The sequence below is a fragment of the Mauremys reevesii genome, linkage group 20, assembly GCF_016161935.1.
Source record: "Mauremys reevesii isolate NIE-2019 linkage group 20, ASM1616193v1, whole genome shotgun sequence".
NCBI lineage: Eukaryota > Metazoa > Chordata > Testudines > Geoemydidae > Mauremys > Mauremys reevesii.
The window spans coordinates 8,046,399-8,069,291 of record NC_052642.1 but is presented as its reverse complement, the minus strand read 5'-3'; the positions used below and the strand labels follow the sequence as shown (position 1 = coordinate 8,069,291).

Below are 22,893 nucleotides of genomic sequence, written 5' to 3'. Positions count from 1 at the left end.
TTGATAACTTGGATGCTTGCTTGTGTGATGCCCCTAATCCCTCTCATGTTCCCACACAAAACCCTTTCACCTGAGTTCAGTGGTGCGTTCAGCCTGGGCTACTTGGCCCAGCTGGGGCTATAGACTAAAACCTGAGAAGTTTTTCCTTGGGTAACCTGCAACAAGGACACAGGCTAAACCACGAGTGCTGACAGTCCTCCACTGTCTTCCCACAACCCCCCATGTGCTCTGCAGGACAGACGAGTTCTCCCACATTTCACTGGGAAACCATCAGAGCAGCTCAGCCCGCTGCAGCACTAAGAACCATGAGATGTGCCCCCAGAAGTCCCAGCAACACGCAAGGGTGAGCGCAGCATCAGCAAGGACACAGTAACCAAGGCCGGGCTTTGCAGTGGGGCTGCTCAGGTGCAGATCGGATGATTTAACTGGGCAGTGAAGATGTTCCCTTCGATTGTGAGACTGCTACTTGGCTACGTAATCTTTCAAAAACAAACAAACAACCCTGATATCACACATCGTAAGTGCAGCATCTGCCAGTACACATGGGGAAACCTTCTGGCCATATCCTGCTCCTCCCTTTTGTGATGACTTCGGAGTTCCTCTCCTGTCTTTGTCTATCTCAAGCTTTTAAGTATATTGGCTCAATCCAGCAAACACTGATTATGTGCCTAGTTCTGAACCATTGAAAGGAATGTGAGTTTTGCCACTGACTTCAATGTAAATAGGATCAGGCTTTCAGTACTTATCATGAGTCATTAACAGATGGTAATAACTTTTATGGCCTGACATGTGGAAGTAAGACTCATCCCGCAGTGTTTGCAGGGTCCTGCCCTTATTTGTGACCAAACAAATACAAGTTTAAATGCAAACACATCTTATTTTGCATTAACCACAAGTTAATTTTCCATAAGAGAGAGCCAGCCCCTGTGTGAGAGGTTTCAGTCTCTTCTGTCTTTAAAATGTAAATATACTTAGGGCTTATGGTTATCAGTGTTGTTTGCTTTAAAAATCTGTAGGTTGCCATTAGAAGAAGCCAACAATATTCTATAACAATATTAAGCTGAGTTTGGAGTGTTTATTAAGGGTGTTTGAGTTTTGTTTTGTTTTCTAAGTGTGGTGGTAGTGCAGCATTTCTGATATCCTCTCTGATCTCCCAGACCATCACTCTGCAGTGTGGAAGTCCACAGGACTCCTCCGTCCTTTTGAAATCTTAGTGTGACTAAATAGGCGTGCGAGAAGTTGTGATGATGTTGAGCACGACAGACTGGTAGACTATGACAAGTAATGTTCAGCAGCATGGGGCTCGATCCTCCTATGGGCCGAGCCCTCTGGCTCTGATCCAGAAAAGCACTTAAGCATGCAAATAGGCCCACTGACTTCATGTTTGAAACCTCCAGTTCACGCGCTATAAAGAGTCACTACTGAAGGTGGAGGTAGGGCAAAGATGATGGATGGAACTGCACGCTGCAGGAACATTTTGTACTGGCACTCCAGGCCAGTTAAAGATAGTGTTTTGAAAGGACTCCATTCCCTACCCTGTGTTACTAATACCACCTGAGTGTATTTAATGTTTACATGCTCATATGCTGTTCGCTGTTGCTGCTGTTTTCAACTTCATGCCTCTTTTGTTTGTAGTTAGTTTCACTTTTTGGTTTTTAGGGCTAGGCTACACTGGAAAATTCTGCCATTTTATATCTGTATAGTTAAAGTGTAAACCTCCCCTTAGTATTGACATAAAGGTGCTGATAATGGTATAGCTTATTCCCATAATGGTATAGTTTATTCCCCTTATTCGGGAAGGGGAATAAACTATACTGGTATAAGGCACCTTTGACCAGAATAACTGCATCCATGCTAGGACTTATACCCTCATAACTCAATCAGTCTTTTAAAAAAAAAAAAAAAATCACCCCCCTGACCAACAGTTATCCTGGGATGAAAACAGAGTATAGACCAGGCCTTACACACTGTTTCAGCTGCATATGCTGCATCAATTAGTTTTTAAAATCCTGTTTGCACTGAAATATTAGTTTAGATATTTCATAAAACCATTTGTGTTCATATCAGAGTTTATAAAGTCAATATATATTAAGCAAAGTCTACATTTAGGATTAAAGCTGCCACACAGAATCAGAGTTCTGGCTGGTGTAGATCAGCAGAGCCCCAGTGACTTCAGCTAAGGCACCTTCTCCCAATTATGAACTGCAATGGAGCTATGATGGTTTACACCAGCTGAGGATCTGGCCTATGGGGTCCCTTAATTGAGTATTTTAGCTGCAAGGCAGCAGCTTAGCATAGTACTGGCAAACATGACTTAATTTTAAACCCCCCAAACTAAGCATTTTTATACCACCACCAGATGGTAGATGAGATGATCTCTATCATAAACTCATGCATTTTATGAACAGGGAACCAAAGCTTTAATTAGGGAAGTGTTGTAAATGTTGCCATTTAGGAAGGGATACAAACTACCACAATCATCTCTGCTAAAGATCTAGGGGCAGAGTTTATTCTCCCTGCCCAAGATAAATAACACAGTGCATTATCCAGCTGTACTTGCTCTGCTGTTTTGGTGCCAGGTAGCTTAGCAATATACTTTCAAAGCTAGTTGGTTACTGGTAATAAAGTAATTAAGACAGTAGGGTAACTGCTTTAATGGGTGCATGGGGTTGAGCAAGGATGGGGTGGGGTTGGAACTCTCTCAAGGCGGTCTGGAGTAGGTTTATTTGGGATTTGACTGGGGAGCAAAGGTACGAGTGATGTACAAGCCGGTGCCGTAAAGCCTCTCTAGGGAGTGAATGAGCGCAAGGCCTATAGCAAGGCTGAAGATACATCCCGGGATGTGGGGGAAGAGTGTAGGCCTAAGCTTTCATAAGCTTTTTGGGTTTCCAGCTCCTCCACCTTAATGAAGCCCAATTCTGAGAGCAGGTGCTCAACCCTTTTAAGTTTAAGTTTAACCCCATTAAGTTGTCTCAAGTTTGGCACCCAAAAATAAAAATCATGAGTCACTATTAGACCCTCTGACTAGAGGAGTTCAGTCGCTCAGGGCAGCCAATCCAACAGCTGTCTGAAGAAATTTTAAAATCGGAGATGAATATGGTCTCCCAAGGAAACTACTTTAGCTGAAAGATTAGCCATTCTATTGAATCCAAGTCCTGGAGAGGGTTACAAGTTCCTCTTTTACAAGAGAGTTTGCTGTTAAATTTAGATGTCCTATTTTCCTTATTCCCATTTCTCTGGCAAGGATGTGCAGCCTTCCCTAAAAGGCCTTCTTTCGTACAGTAGGTTATGATTTATTCCCCCCCCCACACACACACAGATGTCTAAGCTTATAAGGTCTGTCTGTTCTTCTCAGTAGCAATATCGGGCTTCACTCTTAAATGGTTATCAGCAGCAATTTATGTTTGCTCTTGGCTTCCCATCTGATGGTTTTCTGCGTCCTCTAGGGCTTAGGAGCCTGGAGTACATCACGTCACTTAGAAGTAAGCAAAGGGGTGCCATCTGATTTAGATTTCTAAGCTGCATGGTATGCCCAAAAGGTTACTATGAACGTTCATCTGTGTTTCCATGCAGTCTATTTTAAATGCACCAAGTGGCTCCTTGTAGTCTTGTGAAAGGATCTTGTTATAATCAATTTGTTCAGCTCTTTTCTTGTTTGTCAAGCCTTCAAATTATTGAGCCTGTATGTCAAAGTGTTGCCAGGCTAAAGCCAGTAGAAAGTGAAAAGTGACGAGGTGAAAATATTGCCATGTCTCAACAGGTCTGCTCCCTGCTTTTATGCAGAGCCCTAACTGCTCACAGTACAAGTGTATTTTAAAAAGCAAGTTTTACTCTCCTTAGCCTGGTATATTCACAATAGCCAGAGGAAGGGAGAGTTGGAGTCTAGCCTGGTTCCTATATCATTCAACACAATTGTTGTGAATAACTCCTTGGTTACCGGGGATGTTGCATACATCAGGAAGAGCCCAGCTTGAATCTCAGAGGCCAGGCTGTATTTGCAGGGCTGGCTGTTGAGGTTGTGGGGGGAAACCCTCATCAACTAAGCACTTGTAGTGCAGAAATCTTTGAGGCAATAATTATGGAGCCTCTTGAAGCTATGTCTCCCCCGTCCCCGTACATACACACGTCATGGCAGAATCACACTTTCAAAGCTGCCATACTGGAAACCATTTGAAAAGTTGCAAGGTAACCTCGCTGGGTCTCCTGCAGAGGGATTTCTACATTGTACTTACAGCTTTCGCACTAGAGAGGAGTCTGAGCCAAAACCCTACTTCCAAGCCTCAGTCTGAGGCTAACAGGCCCAGGCCCATTTATTGGCACTCATTTACACGCAATAAACGTCACATTGAGAAACCTTCCCCAGCCTGCTGGAGCACTGTGGCTGTAGCTCTTTGCTCCCTTCCTCCTGAGATTCATTACATAGATCACATGGCAAGAGGGTAGTCCTATCCTGCACCACCTTGGGCAAGTCCCTTCACCCCTGACCCAGCTTGCCCACCCATAAGTGGGGAGGAGTCAATAGCATTATCTGTCTAAAGTGCATCATACCAGTGAACTTGCATCCATGTGAGAGTTTATCATTATGGGCCAGATCCTAAAGAGCACCCCAGCTCTGCTCAGCATGAGCACAAGGGGCTTTCCACCACCTTTCAGATCCTCAGCCCTGACCCTGGAAGGCAGCTGCAGGCCAGTTTGTCTCTCAGCAGAAGATAGAACAGCATCACAGAGATGCTGCTCTATCTTTTTCTGCCTGGAATTCTCCCCACAGTCCCGCTGTGCTTCCACCAGGCAAGAAGAGCCAGAGTGAAGGCTCGGCTATGTCCCTTTCTCTCCCTGGTACAACCCCAGAACAGCACCTGTGCTAAGGGAGTCAGGACCAGGTACCACAGATCTGGCTATACCAGGTTTACTCCATCTAAGGATTCCCAAACAGAGAGAATCCCCAGATGCCCCATTATACAACTGGTGCAAGAATCTGGCCCTGTTAGTATCTGAGTTATCTTAGTAATAGGAAAGCTTCCTGACTCCCCCAGAACATTCCCTGAAGCATGAGGATGACTATCAGAATTGTTCCAAATGCTCTCAGTGAAACCTAAAATCTTTGTCTGGATTTGGGTTAAATTTACAGGCTTGAAACATAGTTGAAGTTTGCACAATGTTTCACTAAAATTTTCCCACTGCTGAGCTAAACTGGGCTGATTTTATGGGATTTGAGTTGAAAACAAGTGAAATTCCCAGTTGTGCAAACTTCTGATGTGAACTATGGCAATTTTGCCTGGGTTCTGCTTTGTGATGCATCTGAACCAGAAATTCAGAGTGAAAAGTGCTTTGAAGCCAGGTGGAGTGGAATCAAATCAGAAACTCATGGGGATTTCTTAAGTGTACCTTCCCTAGTTTACACAGTCTTAACTGATACTCTTGTACATTCCAAATCCATCTCTTTAGAGACACACCTGAGTCATACAGTTTAGTTATGGATCTAACCTCTCCCAAAGTTCAGGAGTGTTTGCATTAGGCTGGAGGAGTGAGAGGTTGGATTGCATCTATTTCTAGTAGCTAGGGTTGTTGCAAATGGCAGTCAATAAGCTAGGCAAGATATTCACCTGATCCCAGGTCTGGGAACCAAGTGCTCTTATGTTTTTAGTCTGTCTTTAATGGATTCCCTCTCTCTGTATCCTTGGTGAATTCCATGGTCTTTCAGTGTCTGTTTCCCCATTTACCATGGCTGTATTACTATAGCACTTAGATGCTCCAGTCCTGGCCTAGCACTTCCACTGTGCTAGGTGCTGTACAAACACAAGACAAAGACAGTCCCTGCCCATCTATAATATGAGGAAGCTACCCACATCCCAGGTGTATTGTGAGACAGTTAATTAACATTTACAAAGCTCTCTAGCTGTTGCTAGTCCTATTCCTGGACATAGCCAATCCCTTTATAATCTTACTGAAATGACCGTATTTGCTAGAGATAGGCCCAAACCTAAATCCCAAATCTGATCAGCCCCACATCCAAACATTGTGACTAGCCCTTATCTCTAGGATGGCCCAAGAGAAACCCCTGGATGCAAACCCCACCAAACATTCAGATCCGAACTCCTTTCCTCGGGCTGTCGTTTTGAGTTCGTGACTCACCCTTTGACCTCCCAGTGCAATGCTAATGCCAAGAAGGAACAGAACTGTAGAGGAGAGTGAATCATTGGGCTCTGGAAGGCAAGTGAGTTACCAGAGAGCTGCACCATCTGCTGTAATCATGAAGACCAAAAAAACCCCACTCAAAAACCCACAGGAAAAAACGTTATTTCCCAGTATACAGTTGCTTGGAGGAGCAGCGTACAACAGGAAAGGGTCGCATGCACTTTCAGTAACCCACAGCAATCTACAAACTGACTTAGACCATGCATCTTGATTTCACAACTTCCATTTTTTGCTAACAGGCAATTTCTGTTACCCGGGGATGATTTCAGCTTTCTGAGAAATTATATATGGCAATGTGCTGATCCTACCAGCAGGTCTGCCCCAGTCAGAGCAATCAGAATAGTAACTCTTAGCACATTACTTTGCACTCTGCATTGTCCAAATGCTTTGTAAGTGTTAACCCATCCTGCCTGTGTTGTGCTGCAGTTACTGTGCTGCCGGATAGCCTGGGTTGTATGCTTCCGTTACATATTCGTATATACCCACCCCCAGACCATCTAAGGAGACACTGAGTGCACTGTGCACGCAGAGGTGAGCATATAGGAAGAGCAAGCTTCCATCCCCTCGCTGAGAAGGAACCAGATGTGCAGAGGGAAACACTGGTAGATTTTTGTGCAAACAGAAGACTTGACCTCTTGTATCGAGGAGCTCCACCCACTACAGTCAGAAGCGACAGAGCCTGTGTTTGGTTTGGGATTAGGCATTTGCATAGAAAAGCTTTAGTCCTGCTGCATCAGCCATGGGGCTCAAACTCGGGGAGAAAGCCGCTTCCTTCTTCTTTGAATATGACACCCCCCGAATGGTGCTGGTGAAGAACAAGAAAGTGGGACTCATCTTCCGGCTGATCCAGCTTGTGGTCCTTGGATACATCATAGGGTAAGGCTTTTCTAGCTCATTACATAGCCTTTCATTTCAGTGAGAAATTCCAAATGGCAGCTCTTCTGAACTTTCCAGATACTATACCTGCTGACTAGCCATTAAGTCAATGCTAGTGTTGCCACACATTCAGTTCTTGGTTGGCTTGGCTACTGGAATTTCTGTTCGGCCCCCTTCTGGATGAGAAGTAAAGCTGAGACATTGCCGCTTATGATCCTTAGACACCCTGAGCAGGGGCATTAGCTAGATTCTAATGTTGTGAGTAATTATATTTTGTCTCCTTACAGTCTCCCAACAGTTTCACCTGAAAACAGTATTCATTTTGCCCTGAGCTGTTTGTTGAGCTGTGTTGCACTGCACTGTTAAATAGATGCTGTGTTAAACCCCAAAGGTGGCTGCATGTCAGTGATGAGTGTAACAATCCAGTATGTAAACATCATAAATCATAGTAAGCTCACTGGAGGAAAGGCCTTCTATAAGGGCCTGATCCAAAGCCAATTAAGTCATTGGTTCAGGCCCTCAATGCCTGCTGCTGTTACTATTTTCATCATATTAACCCTAAACTTTGTAATTTGTGAGACCCAAGCAGCTGAAAAAGGGAGGAGGAGGAGTGGAGGGGAATAAGGCCATACATTTCCTCCCTCTCTGATCCTGCTTCCCAAGAAGGAGGTAAGAACAGCCTATGGGTTAAAGAATGAGCAGCAGATGAGCAAAAGAGCAAGGCGCAAATGTCTGCTTTGCTTTGTTTGTGCTTAAGGCCGGACCTGAAGGCAGCTAGAGCTCAGCAGAAACTGTTTTAGACAGGGAGTAAATAAAGCAACGTGTCTAAAGCTCCTCACAAACTGAAAGGCATGTCCTGATCCTGGGTGTTTAGAGCTGCAGAAGGATCTTCCAGCAAGAGTTCACGTGCCCTGAATTGCCTGGGAAGTTTTCACCACAAGTTTGTTTCTAAAAACTGCTACTGAACTGGCTGCCCCCAGGCAGCCATCAAACTCTGTAGCATGGCACTGGGTGTTTTTCAAAAAGAGGTCAGAATCTCTGCACCCTTTGCCCAGTGAGCCTAGCCACATATTGAACAATCTCACCACAGAGTATGCGTATGATTCAGAGTGCATGTGGGCCACCGCAGTCGCTGAAATACACTAATGTAGGCAGTAAAGTCCCTGCACCAGCCTCCATCTCAGGGCAGACCAGATAAGGAGCATGGCAGATTCAGCACATCTGCTGCAGCCTCTCCTGGTGAGGCTGCTGTGGAGCATCCAAAGGAACTTAAACTACCTTTCTAGGATGGGAGCCTTGAAGGAGGGCTACAGTGGTGGAATGGGAGTAGAAGATCGGCTCCTGCTTCCATAGCTATTTGCACCTCTCTATGCCAGGGGGGATGGATCTGCTGAGGTGTATTCAGTGATGGAATAATATTGATTTCCCCCACGTACGCTGAAGATGGACAAAGTCCTAAAGATGGACCTCAATCCCTCTTAGGAAATACTTGCCAGAGGGCTTCTAGTTTCCCACAGCAGAAGGCTTGTTACCTCGCATGTCTAATGGCGTGAGGTAGAACTGTGAGCGATGCTTTGCTTTGTTTAACTCTTGTGGATGTGTAATTAGTAGCATTTGCATGAGGAGCAGCGAGTGCATACCCTTTATCCCCAAATAATCATTGCTTAGAGGCAGGGCAGCAGCCTCACAATGGGGGGACGATGGTGGTGAGAACAGTAATTGCTGCCATTGGGACCCTGCAGGCCCTGGATTGCCAGATTTGCTGTCTGGAAAGTGGCTGAAAAAACCTACTTTCTATGAAAGAACAGAAATGATGTTTGGTCCTTCCCTGCCCCACTCTTTTCTGACCAGCCCCATCTTCAAATCTGAGCTGTAGGGCTATTGCAGAACGGGATAGCTTCAGCCTCCATGTAGGGATCAAGGGTGAACACAAACCAGAGGAGTCGGGGAGGGGAATACGGCCTGCAAAATATTGGAGAGAAACAGGCAGGAAAGCCTATGCCATGGCTCCAAAGCCAGAATCCAGTCTCTTTTTTTTTTTTTTTAAACCTCAGCAGGTAGGTGCAATAAAGGCACGAACCATGATATGCTGGCAGCATAGGCAATAAAAATGGCTGCCAGGTGGGTAGAAGGGTAATTCTAACCCCCCTTCCCCCCACCCTTTTTTTGAGAAGGGTGAAACTTGTTTAACTCCAACATTGGGCCTGGGAGAAAAGCTCCTTCTGTGTGTGGGAGACTTTTGCTTGTGGACTGTTGGCCATCTCTGCCATGCCAGATTACATGTACTGTAGCCTCTAATGGCCACAAGTGCTCAGCATCTCAGCTGCACTATCTGTCTGAAGGAGTTTCTTCCTGTTTCCCCAACTTTCTGCAGATCCTAACTATATTCTCCCTTAATGAACAAGCCTGAGGAAGTTAGACTTCTTTTATCTTTGAAAGTAAGTTTGCCAGGCAGGGTTATTTTTACATTTCATATGTAAATGAGCCCAGTTCTCTTGAAGAACAGTTTGTTGGGCAATTATTATGGTATTGGGTATCCTGCCTGCCTCTGGGAAGAAATGATATTGCAATGACACCAACTGCTGCATATTCAGCCATAGTAGTAATTGATAGCAAAGATAGAACCTTTAGTTTCCACTTGACCTAAAGGAGATTAGGCTTGAAATTAGACCAAAGATTTCTAACCATCAAAGGAGAGAAGTTCTGGAACAGCCTTCCAAAGGGAGCAGTGGGGGCAAAAAACTTAACGGGCTTGAAGACTGAACTTGATAAGTTTATGGAGGGGATGGTATGATGGGACTGCCTATGGTGGCATGTAGCTGATGTGCAACTGTTAGCAGCAAATATCCCCAATGGCCAATGATGGGACACTAGATGGGGAGGGCTCTGAGTTACTACATAGAGTTCTTTCCCAGGTGTCTGGCTGTTGGTCTTACTGAAATGCTGAAGGTCTAACTGATTGCCATATTGCGGTCAGGAAGGAATTTCCCCCAGGTCAGATTGGCAGAGACCAGGGAGTTTTTGCTTTCCTTTGCAGCACAGGGCATGAGTCACTTGCACGTTTAAAGTAGTGTACATGATGAATTCTCTCTAACTTGAAGTCTTTAAGTTGAGGACTTCAGTAACTCAGCCAGAGGTTATGGTTCTGATACAGGAGTGGGTGGGTGAGGTTCTGTGGCCTGTAGTGTGCAGGAGGTCAGACTAGATGATCATGGTGGTCCCATCTGGCCTTAAAGTCGCTGAGTCTTTGAGTCTATTAGTTTTCAGTAGCAACAGGACTTGGACGTTCTCATGCTAGAAGCAAAGTTGGGGTTAGCCCACTGACAAAAACAGAGGCAGCTTTATATCTCTGTAGCTTCCTCTTCCTCTGTACCCTATATTTATCTATGTGCATCCTAAAATAGAGTTATCAATGCTCCCCAAGCACATGCAGTCATTACTGCATGGGCCTGTGGATTTTTCTAATCTGACAAGTTTACATGCAGAGACTTTTCCAACTATGGTGAGACTGTAATGCTATTTCATTTGTATTTTCCCTCCCGTTGTCCTACTGGGTTTCTTTTACCAAGGAGAGGGTTCAGAAGGAAGTGAGCATTAGCTTACACCATGTGAAAAAATGATCATTTGTTTGTCTTGGTGTGTGCTGTGTACAGAATGCAGGTAGCAGATACGATGCATCCTGTTCCTGCCAGCCCCAGCAACAGTGAGGCTTAGCCAGCTGGATCTGAACCCAAATCCTCAATCTGAGCATCTCCAAATATTGAGGAAGTTATTATAGCACAGTAGCATTAGGAGGCCCCAAGATCAGGGACCCATTGTTCTGGGTACTGTACACGCCTAGGAAGACAGTTCCTGCCCCAAGAAGCTTTCAGGAAGAACAACAATGATGATTAGGGATATAGAACAGCTTCCATATGAAGAGAGCTTGAAAAGTCTGGGACTGTGCAGCTTGGAAAAGAGATGACTAAAGGCAGATATGATGGAGCTCTATAAAATCATGATTGGTATGGAGAAAGTCAATAAGGATGTGTTATTTACCCCTTCAGGTAACAAGAACTAGGGGTCACCCAATGAAATTAACAAGCAACAGTGATGCTGAGGGAAAGATGCAGACAATGTTCTATCCCCTGGTCTAGTGTGGGAACACACAAGAAAAATATCAGTTTCAGATTTCTAACTGTCTAATCCTATGCCAGAAAACTAAAACGCAAGTCTGGTTACCAATAAGACTCTTCTTCCCACACTTCCAGTGGGTCCCAGCCATGCTAGAGAATGATATGCAGTTCTTCTACTGCCGGGAGAATCTTGGAATAGATATATTTACCAGTAAAATATGCAAGAACCACAAGTCTCAATTCCCTCTGGATTCCCAGTTGCTGCCTCTGCCAGGAAGGCTCATTTTCAAAACCAACCCCTTGCCCCCCCATATACACACTTAGAAAAAGGTCTTTTAAATGACAAGTAGTTCTACAGGCAGCAAAAACTGGGGGGCTCACTCATTTGCCTAGGATCCATCAATTATTTGCCTGAGCACCCTAGCTATGGTGGCAAGGTTCAGGGCCGGCTCTAGGCACCAGCAAACCAAGCATGTGCTTGGGGCGGCACATTTTCAGGGGCAGCATTCCGGCCATCCTTTTTTTTTTTTTTTTTTTTTGGTGTGTGCTTCAGGTGGCAAAAGCGTAGAGCCAGCCCTGGCAGCAGCAGTGTGCGCGGGGGGGTGTCCTGGGGCCACTGTGGTTCACGCCGTGGGGGAGCAGCGCCCGCACCGTGTGGCTGGGCCGGGCAGGCTCCGAACAGGGGACACTCGGGCTGGGGGCCATCCTTTGGGGCAAACGGAGCTGCCTGCAGGGCGGCCGCCCCTCAGCGCCGCAGCCGGGGCTGAGTGAAGCGGCCCAAGCTGCCCAGGGACTGCAGCAGGGCAGCCAGAAGCAGCAGGACCATATTGGGCGGGGCGCTGCTGTGCAGGGCCCACATCCTGCTCTCCAGGGCTCCGCTCCCTCTAGGGCTATCCTGCCCCAGCTCCTTAGCCCCCTGCCGGGGTGATCCCCAGCTCTGCCATCCCAGGTCCCGGCCAGTCGTGGAGGCAGGAGCCCTGGCTGGAGGGACCCTGGGCTGAGGTGGGGCCCGGGACCCCCACTGCTTACTCCGATCCTGCCAGCGCCAGACCAGCTGGAGGCGAGGGGGGAGTCAGCACTGTTGGCGGGGAGCCCAGGGCTGGGGTGGCAGGGGGCAGTGGTGGGGGGTATGAGAGCCCAGGGCTGGGGTGGGGGGTAGCCAACAAATTTTTTGCTTGGGGTGGCAAAAAACCTAGAGCCGGCCCTGGCAAGGTTTAGGAAACCTGGGCTGGAGATTTTGGCACAACCAAGGCATTCTTCTTGTTCCCCTTCTGTTTGGCTACAGATGGCATTAGGTTCCTAGTCCAAGTGTACAACCCCATCTACTGAAGCAGGTCTACACTGGCTCTGAGCATCTACTGCCTTAGAAAAATTACAAGACAGGCCCACAGTCACTTTCTCATCTAGCCCCCAGAAACATGCTGCAATGGGTCCAGGCAGCAGCCAGGCACTAAAGCTGTTGCTGCACAGGTGATTACTAAATCTGGTAGAGCTGGCCCTGTAGAAGTGTTGCTTTCTGTGACTCAGTAGGCAGAGAGCATCATTTTAGCCCTATTAGAGAGACAGCGTGGGTGAGGTAATATCTTTTATTTATTGGACCTACTTCTGTTGGTGAGAGAGACAAGCTTGCGAGCCACACAGAGCTCTTCTTCAGGTCTGGGGAATGTCCTTTGTCACTGTGGGAACGTTACCTTTCTGTTAATGAGCGGCAAGTATTGCAGACCTGCCTAATGCTCTGGGGCTATGGGTATTGTAATGTCTCTCTAGGCACCAGGGCCATCTCTTCTTTTGTTAAATGCATTTGCTTTTTATTTCAATAGGGAATACATTACATGTGACAGCACTGGAAACTGCTGAAATCCCTCAGCCACAGCTGCAGTACGAGCTTTCCCAGCCAGCTGAATGGCTAAGAGGGCAGTTCAGTCTCTGTGCTCATTAAGGCCCCGGGTGCCCTCAACTCCCAGTGAAGTCAATGGGAGTTCAAGGTGCACAACACCTTGCTGGAGGCTCTCATAGAAGCAGGCCCTTTTGTTCTTGGCTTCTCTGCTAAAAACTTGGTGCTCTTCAGCCTGCTATGGCTGTAGTTTTAAGACGGGAAAAGGGAAACACTGGTGATGCATGTGAATTTTTGCTTCGGCATCTGTCTGCAAGGAGCTGGGCTGAGACCACTGTCTTGTTCGGTGGAGGCCACCCAACAGCCTTTTAGTCACTGCTGGATGGGTCGTCAGCAGCAGGGATTGAACCTGGGATCTCTGGATCGAAAACCATGAATCTCTCTTTCCTGAGATAGAAGATTCATGTTTGTAGCAGGCTCATCAACCTCTATATACAGTCCTGCCACCACTACAGGGGGACACAGCACCACACTCAGTGGGTTAGGTTAATGGATTAGGGTTGGATTTGAAGTGGCATCCTAGGGGCTTTATAGTTCATTTCCACTCCCCTAAACTACCATGCAGTTCTTCCCTCAGCAAGAGAAATGCTCAGAGTGCCCAAAAATGGAAGGGATGAAATTCACACATTATTAACACCATATGCTAATCAGCTGAGTGCAGCCTCTGACATAGCCACATGGTGAAGGCAGCAGAGGACAATTACAGGCACCCGCCGCAGCTAATGACCAATGTTCACCACCGCTGCCTCTATGCTCTCCTAGAAAACGCCCCCAGCAGAGCCCTCACTTTGCATGCCAGAGCTAGTGGGATCCATGCCCACATTCTGCAGGGGATGAAAACCAGATCGCTCCTTTTTTAGTCTGATTGACTCTTATGTGGATGATTCCACGAAGTGTTGGATTTCAACCCAAAATGGTCACCTGGCCTTGTTTACAATATCTCAGAGTTAATTAAAAGACAGTTTGTTCATGTAGTATGCTAATTAATGTTAAAATCTGGCCATATTGAAAGTATTAATGGCCATATAAATGTGATGAACCATTCATAAAGTAATCTGTAAACTAATATTTAGACAACTGACTAACATAACTTACTGCCGCAATCCTCAGCTTGCCAGTTGTCAGCTGAGACCACGTGTTGGCTAATCATTACCCTGAGTTACATCAACCATACATTGCACTGTGAGACAGGGTGATGTTTAGACCATTCAATGTTGCTCTGATTTAATTTCGTCTGACAGAGGGTTCCGTCACACACTTGATCATGAGGTCAAATTCAGATTAAGAGCAGGGAAATTCAAGCAGATCCCTCACCCCCCACACAGACTACATTGTGGCTAACTTCCTGCAAAATCAACCCATGCCATCCACAAAAGCTGCCGAATTCACATAGGTAAAGAACATGCATTTTAGTTTGTAGATCTCTTTCTTTATGGAACTATCACACCTTTTGTGCCGTTGTTGAAATCTGGAGACACTGACATTAATTTAAGGGGTGGGGGGTGGGGTCGTGTTAGGAAGTGGTTAGAAAAGAGAACTGTAAGTTAGGACTTTCTGACTAACACTGTCTGCCTTAGATTTTTCAATTCCTAATTTTATAATCTTTGAAAAGGGAGAGGAGATATTTCCCCACTTTGTGGTGGTGTAGTAAGGCTGAAAGAGTTGTTTCTGTAGAGCACTTTGAGGCCTATAGATGAAAGAGGCTACAGAAGAGATTGAAAGACCTTCAAGATACAGGTTCTGGCTTAGGTCTATTCCTGCAACCCTTCTTCATACAAGTATCCTTGGTGGAATCAGTAGACTTGTTATGTGAGCTAGACTTGCAAGATCTGCAACACATTAATATAGCACTTGCAAGTGTGAGAGACTTGGCTGAAAAGTCTCTCAAAACAACCTTCCTTGAAGGTATTTTAGGTGTTCGTGGTTCTGGTCCAAGCTCTGACCAGGACTTGCAGGGTCGTGCAAAAAGGAATGGTAGTTTTTTTTAAACACCAAAGTTTGGTTTGGGCTAGGTTCAAATTTTGAGTGGGTTTCGGGGTGGTTGCTGTTTGAATTGAACCAATTCCTGTTCCCCACCAGGAATTTCAAAATATATTTCAAGATATTTTGCACAGAAATAACTCCGTAATAATGCTTTTCAAATCTACCTATAGCGCCTTCCATCTACAATTTCAAGTACTTTACCAACATGGCTGAGTTAAGACTCACAACACTGCTGTGAGATGGGTAAGTTTTGTTACCCTCATTTTGTAGATGGGGAAATTGAAACCTGTAGACTCGGTTAAGGATCAAATTTTCTAGCTTGGCCTCTACTTCTGAGTGCCTCAGAAAGTGTCCAACTTCAGAAGCCACGTGAGTCTGATTTTCAGAAGGGCTAGCGCCATCACAGACCTAGTGTTGGGGATGCTCAGCACCTCTGGAAGTCAGGCCTTTGGCTTCTAAAGTGGGAGACCCAAAGAAACCAGGCAATGCTTGAAAACTTAGGCAACTCGGTTAAGCCCAACGTCACACAAGGAGTCAGTGGCAAAATGAGGAACAGAACCAGGTCCCCAAACACAGTACTGTTCTTCAACCGCTGCACTGTGCTTCCTCCTTCTGAAATATCTGTGCTTTTCCCATTTTGCAAATGGAGCCCATTCTATGTCTACTCCATCCTGGTAACTAAACAAAAAACAGATACCCCACTGTACTCCTAATGAAAGTGATGTTCTGTAACTCATCTGAATGACTTTGTTTGCCTAGGTGGGTTTTCCTCTATGAGAAGGGTTATCAGTCACAGGACGGCATCATCAGCTCGGTCTCGGTGAAGCTCAAAGGTTTAACTGTTACTAACATTAGCGGGATAGGCCCACACATCTGGGACGTGGCCGACTATGTTTTCCCACCTCAGGTAAGGAGGAGGGAGGGCTTTTTTCTAATCACTGTCCTTTATTGGCACCTTGCGGAGGAGAGGGAACCAGCAAATGACTCTTCAGCTCTACAGCCTTCTCTGTGAATTGGCAGCATGTGCTGGGCTACCACTGTCTGAAAGGGCATCCGTTTTGCAGCACACTAAGGGCCTTATTTCTAGAGGTCCTGAGCATCTGCCACTTCCCTTAAGGTCAATAGGAGCTGAAGGTGAAGCACCTCTTTAAAAAAAAAATCAGACTACAGGTTACCGTCAGCTCATGACTAATTACTATTTACTGGGGGTTCCTTGTCCCCTCTCCAAACCAGGGGGTCTAAACTGCTGATGAGGCTCTGGGGAGGTGCAACACCCATTAGCAGCCCAAAATGATGTATCCCCAGGAGACAAAACATCACCGATAGTCATTGCTGGCCCCATTGTCCCTCATCTCCTTATCTGACTGGGTGATATTTCACCTCTATTTCCTCCTACTGCTCCCCCTTGTAGCATCTCTACTATCCATGGGAGAGACTGCCTGCCTCTCATGAGCAACCATCTGGTTAAGTCTTTAAAGTAACGGTGTTGGTAAGCGGGTTAAGGATGAGTCTGCCTAAGGGAGGAAAGATGGGCAGTATGTATTCTAGGTGGGGTTGTTTACTGCCTGGGCCATGGTCAGATGGAAGGTTTTTGCATAACAGTAACACCTTACACCCAGTAACAACCCCCGCACCATGATGACTCACTTGAAAATAAGTTTCCACTTTTGACTTGATCGCATTCCTCTTTGTAGGGGGACAGTTCATTTGTGGTAATGACAAACGTCATTATCACCCGCGGACAGAAGCAGGATATTTGCCCTGAGGTAAATAGAATTGTTTTATATTTGCAGAGATTTTCTTTTTTTCTTTTCTTTTTTTTTTAAATTAGGTTTATTAGGGATGGGTGAATAAATTCAGGGGGAAAAAATCAGGCCTCTCCCCACATCCCAAATATTTGCCTAAAATTCCAGCCAATCCCCCAAATGAAAGAACTTGTAGAGAATTTACCCAAACTCAATCACACCTCAGTGTTTGAGTCCAAGTTTTGTGGAAGCTTCAGGTCAGTTCTTATTGTACCACACTGTATTAATCCATCATGTATCATCATGGGAAATTGAGGCACAGAGGGGGAAGAGACTTGCTCAAGGTTGCAGATCTGGGGATAGCTGCTCTACTGACTCCTAGTCTGTTGCCCCATCCACTGAACCAATGATGAGACTTTGGAACTGTCTCGCTTTGGCTGGTTATTTCAATAAGAAACCTGGAGTCACAAGTTTCCTCTATGCCTTGTGATAGGCAAGTCAGTTCACAAAGAATTCCTCCCTAATGGATAAGAGACACACCAGGGTGGAATTGTTCCCTGTAGTAGCAAAGTCCCCTCTCTTCGGGGGTAACACAGCCCATTATTTTCCCACCAATTTGCTAGTAGCAAGCTTCTGATCTTTAGCTTTATGGATATTAAGATTTTTGGCAAAGAAATATGCTGTTTATAATGCAAGGGAAAGCTACAGTTAATGTGTTGGATGCACTGTACTACAGTTGCCTTCCATAATAAAACATCCCTAGTACTGACAAACTCATTAGCAAATCTATTTTCAGCCTCCTCCATCCTCCCCACAGGATTTGCCATGTCTCAGAAATCCAAAAGGATTGCAAGGAAACCTTGTGTTGCAGTACATGGTCTTCTGCAGCTACCTGCAACAGTCACCTGGCTCAATCTCCGCAGTCTGCTGAGATTTCTAATGCCATTTAAAGGATTTGGATGCTCAAGTGCCCATTAATTTTTAAATGGAAATTTGAGCATGCAAATCCCCTTGAACACCATTGAGAATCCAGCCAACATATATAACCAGGACCAGTACAGGGCCTTTGGGAAGGTTGGATTATCTACTACAGTTGATTAGCTTGCTGGAGTTTACCCCCTGCCTTCTTTGTACTTTACTCTGTGTCAAAAAATTAAAAATTCTGCGCAAGATATTTTAAAATTCTGCAAAATTCTGCAAATCGTATTTGACAAATAAATGTGGAGGCTCCAGCATGGCGCTGGAGAGCACAAGCCACTAGCTGCTCAGAGGTGGGAGATCATTGTACAGCTCTCCCCGGGACACAGACTCAGCAGTGAGGCTGCACCCAACCCTGGTCCAAGGACCAGGCCTGCCCCAGAAACACCCCAGGGCCCTGCCCCTTTGTGCCAGGTGCACCAGGTGTGGGCAGGTAGGCTCAGCAAGGCAGGATCCAAATGTGGAAGAGCTTAGTGTCAGGGGATTCAGGTGTGGGTTGAGAGGGTTCTGTGTGGGGGACCTGGGTGCGGCAGGGATCTGGATGCACAGGGGCTTGTTGGGGGGTTTCGGGTGCAACGGTAATGGGACTCTGCAGGGGGGATCCAGGGGAAGGAGGTTGGGGCTCAGCGCGGGAGTCTGGTGTGGGGGCAATAGAGCTCAGCAGTGGGGTCTGGGTGTGGGGAGCTTAGTGGGGGGTCCAGATGCTGGGGAAGTGGGGCTCTGGGGTGGGGATCCATGTGCAGCTGGTTGGGGCTCGTCAGGGTGGCGATCCATGTGTGAGTGGCTCGTCAGGGTGGTGCAGGGAAGTGGGGCTTGTTGGGTGGGGGTTCTGGGTGTGGAGGAGGGGGTGAGGCCAGCAGGAGGGTCTGGGTATGAGGGGGTCTGGGTGCACGGGGGTTGGGCAGATAGGGGAGCAACTCCCTGTGCAGGGATCCCTCCCCCTGTGGCTGAGGAGCAATGGGTGTAGGAAGCATGCGGTGGGGAGGAGGAGTTTGCAGAGCTTCCTACAGCTCGGGGAGAAATCTGGGGGTGGGTCTGACCTGGCTCTGGATGCCTTACAGGGGAAAAGGAAGTCCCAACCTCCCCAGCCCAGCCGGGACTAGGAGCTGAGCCCAGCACAGGGTAGGAACCACCAGCTGGGTCTTCTCCAGTCCCGCCCCCTGCCCCACAGTGATTTACCTCTCTGCCGACTTCCCTGGGCACCCGAAACATACTGCTGAGGAAGGTCACATGACCACTCTTGAGGCTTCCCTTTGCTTCCCCGTCAGAAAGTCATTTTTCTGTGGGGAAGCAAAGAAATCTGTGGGGGACATAAATTCTATGCATACACAGTGACGCAGAATTCCCCCAGGAGTAGTACTTGTATTCACAAGATGCTATCTCTAGTGAGGCAGGGGATGGGACTGCAGTATCTTCTTAGGCCCAACAGTGAAGACAATCAGATTCCCTAAGGATTTTCCGCTCTCCTTTTCTGGGAATGGCCACCTAGAAAATCTGCCTCCCATAGGGCACAATTCTCAATCCAGTTTAGGGTTTCTCTTCACTGCAGAGTTGCCTTGCATTATAAATCCAGTGTTGCCCCAATTCATGTCCTGTCCACACACAAAGTCCCTTGAGTGTGGTGGTGCTTTTAACTTGAGTTGACTGGCCCAGCAGGTAGTAAGGGTACAGCTCAAATGAGCACAATTTGCCAGCTGCTAATCCAATCACTCAATGCGGCTCCAGCGCTATTTTGCAATGTAGCTGCTCTCACTAGAACTAGGCTAGTTTGAACAGTGATAACTCAAGTTACTCTGCAGCAAAGTCCCAGCTTGAGGGCTTGTCTATGAGGAACGTTATGTGCAGCATGCTATATGCTGTAGATTCACACCCTGGCTTGCTGTGCAGAAATATCCCCACGTAGACAAGCCCTTAGTCTAAAGACAACTGGAATTGAAGAGGGCTTTCCCATGCACAGTATAGAGAGGGATTGCTAGACACCTGACTCCCAGCCACTGAGCGATGTCTTTTTTTCTCATCACAGCTGCCAGATGCAGGACAATGCAATAATGACGGTGATTGTATCCAAGGGAAGTACAGTCGCCAGGGGCAAGGTAAGAAGGGAGGCATTAAGACTGAGAGCTCTTCTGGGCAGGGACTTTGTCTTTCATTGTCTCTGAAGCCCCTAATGTGCTTTTGTTACTATATGAATAACAGGCTGCCCTCAATTCTTAGTCTAGACAGTACAATGAGAGGCATATTGGAAATGCAGAGATTGGATTAGACAGGTTGTTTTGTTACTTTCTCACAGTGCAAGGAAGGTGGCAGTATTTCAGCCTGTCAGCAGAGATGGGTTGAACCCATTTGGAAAAGGTCAGATACATCTGAACATGAGAAGATTCTCTCTTGTTCCCACTCTTTGGAAAAAGGGTCAACCACTCCCACTATTCCATCCACATCTGCCTGTGCACTCCGCAGCAGTGCCTCATTGGCAGCAGAAGTGTTCCTAACTTCCTTCTCAGGGAGTTTTCTTCCAATCTTAAGGACATGAAGATAATTTCATGAAGGAGGATGGTAGGAAAATGGCTTACTAAGGTAGAAACAGGATTGTAATGGGGCATGCTGGTCAGTCTATCTCCTAATATATATTCCACCAACATGCTCTTGGACTCTATTTAATTATATACTTTGACTTCCAAGGTTTTTTTTAAGCTTATAAACATGGAGAAGCTGACAAGGGGATCTGAGTGACCCTAGTAAGATCTCTCCAGACAACTCCCATATTCCGTGCTGGAGTGATGAGAATCTACCAGAGAGTGACCATTAACTGGTTACTTCTTGGGGTCACTGTTCCATAGCTGCAGTCTGTGCATTTTTAAAGGTTACTTGGGTAAACCTGAAAACTTGTAGGGGAGAGCTACAGGGGTGATGATGCAGGGACACTGTACAACATCTGAATTCTGGCTGATACAGCAGTTTTCGTAGTGACAACTTCAAGGTATCATTGAATACCTCTATGTGTACGTAGACCACATCCTTGCTGACAAGGGCTATATCCCTCCCAGGTCATTAGAACACAACCACTGACCATTCAGATGGAAGCACCTTGGACAATATGTTAACTGGTTCTTCTGGTCTTGAGCTTTCTCCTACCCCTCTGCAGAAGGGGTGGGAGAGCAGAAAATCCCCAAATGCAGGACAAAAAAAACCCAGGTGTTCATGCTAGTCTTTAACAACTACAGAGGTTGACTGAATACGGGAAAGATACACTCAGATATCCGGAGAAAGCCACACAGGAAGTTTTAGGCAGGAAAGGGGAGGAGATGGGCATCCCCTCATGGGGGAGAGGTGTAGTGGTGGTGGTTTAGCTGCAGGATCCATCAACATCAGAAAACAGAAAGCTGACATGGCAGAGAGGTGAAGACAGACAATGCACAGCATGAGAGAGACCTGGATACTCCCAGAGTACTCTCATCCCAGCCCAGAGAATACTCTGGAGTGATGAAGAAACTGAGGCAGGGAAATGCCTGTAGGTTTTATTGTTTTTGTATAGATCTGGGTATTTCTCATGCTATTAAATGTAAAGCGCAATAGTGTGTTATAAACTTGCAGAGAGTCTGTTTGTGTTGTATGTGCTACATCTGTCACATGCCCTTGAAAAGTTAACCTGTGAACCCAGAGCATCCACACAGCTGGAGTTTTGGGAAAGGGTGTGGTTAAGGATGAGAAGTCTGAAGGGTCAATATTAGTTCCCGGGCCAGGCAGTTGGCCTATGGGATCTCAAGCAAATCTTCTGTCTCACACCCTCTACTAAGGGTGTGCCTAGAGACTCCAAACTAGAGAGAGCCTGTTCAGATTCTGGAGCATTTTAGCTCACAGGATTCAGCAGTTGGGTCCTTCACAGCAGTGTGGTGAATGTCTAAGAGAAACCACTCAACTAGATCTGTGACAACAGGTGCTCCTAAAACTTAGCAACTATCTGGACTCACAAGGAACCAGGATCTCCTGATCCTCAAAGCCTTACTGCTTCCTAACAATCAAAGTGAACTATTTGCTGGAGTGGTCGGGGGAGTCAGAACTCCTGGCATCTGTTTGTGGCTTTGCCGTGGACTCACATTCTTTGGCCATACCCAACTCCCTTAGCCTCAGTCTGCCAGGTGAAATTCACCCCTGTGCAGAAGGCCAGCACAAGACCTATTTTGCTGGTTTAAAGTGTTGCATAGACCCTCTGCACAGGGGTGAATCTGACCCACGTATGCAGATAGTGTTATTGTTCCCCCAAAGTTTTAAAACTGAGTGAATTAACCACAGACGAATTGCAAAGCCTCATAGATGCTCTGCTTCAGCATTATTGCTTTCCTTGTGGTGTGTGTGTGATATTTGCAACCAGGCCTATTGTAATAATTAATTAATTTATTAGTTACTGTTTACTCACAAGCAAGATCAGGGCCCCATTGTGGTGTGTACTGGAAACATACAGTGTAAGAGACAGTCTGTGTCCCAAAAAGCTTACATACCAAACAGACAAAAGAAACAAAGGAAGGATAGTTATCGCTGTTTCACAGATGGGGAACCGAGACACAAAGAGACTACATGACTTGTTCAAGGTCACACACGGAGTCCGTGGCAGAGCTGTGATTTGAACAGTCTTCCAAGTCCTAGGAGCACAAGGCTACCCTTTGTCTCAATAATGTGAGATTTGACAGTGAGCATCTACAACTGTTGGACAGTCCCATAATTCAACTGCAAGTGTGAACTTTAAACCCTGTCTTCTTCAGGTATCATGACTGGGAAGTGTGTAGATTTCAACAGCAATAACAAGACCTGTGAGATTTTTGGCTGGTGCCCTGTAGAAGAGGACAATCAGATTCCTGAGTAAGAAATGGTCCAATTTTCAATCTGATTTCCCTTCTTGGTTGTGAGAAGTATTGCTAGTATTGCATGTAAGGTTAGGATTGCACTGGGAACAAGACCACTGCCTAACTACGGCTGCCCATGAGCCAAATCCTGAAGCCCCTACTCAGGCAAAACTCTAACGGGGCCAAATGCCAACCTTGCTGCTCCATGACCTTGGAACATGGCCAGTTTTGCAGAGCAGTAAGTACATGCTTGGTGGTGGGGTGGGGTG

At 46.4% G+C, this 22,893-nt stretch overlaps 1 protein-coding gene and 1 long non-coding RNA gene across 4 annotated transcripts in view; one reads left to right on the top strand and one right to left on the bottom strand.

Annotated features, from left to right (window-relative positions):
- The window catches only part of LOC120387315, a 73,569-nt gene that overhangs the window by 9,212 nt on the left and 41,464 nt on the right, over positions 1 to 22,893 (bottom strand). The window lies entirely within an intron of this gene.
- Positions 6,616 to 22,893, top strand: part of P2RX1 (purinergic receptor P2X 1) — a 33,625-nt gene continuing 17,347 nt past the window's right edge. For all 3 annotated transcript variants that reach the window (XM_039507861.1, XM_039507860.1, XM_039507862.1), the window contains exons 1-5: positions 6,616 to 7,071; positions 15,823 to 15,970; positions 16,758 to 16,829; positions 19,810 to 19,879; positions 22,544 to 22,640. In XM_039507861.1, the coding sequence (XP_039363795.1) occupies positions 6,935 to 7,071; positions 15,823 to 15,970; positions 16,758 to 16,829; positions 19,810 to 19,879; positions 22,544 to 22,640 (524 nt within the window). In that variant the 5' untranslated portion in view covers positions 6,616 to 6,934. The remainder of the gene's footprint in view (positions 7,072 to 15,822; positions 15,971 to 16,757; positions 16,830 to 19,809; positions 19,880 to 22,543; positions 22,641 to 22,893) is intronic.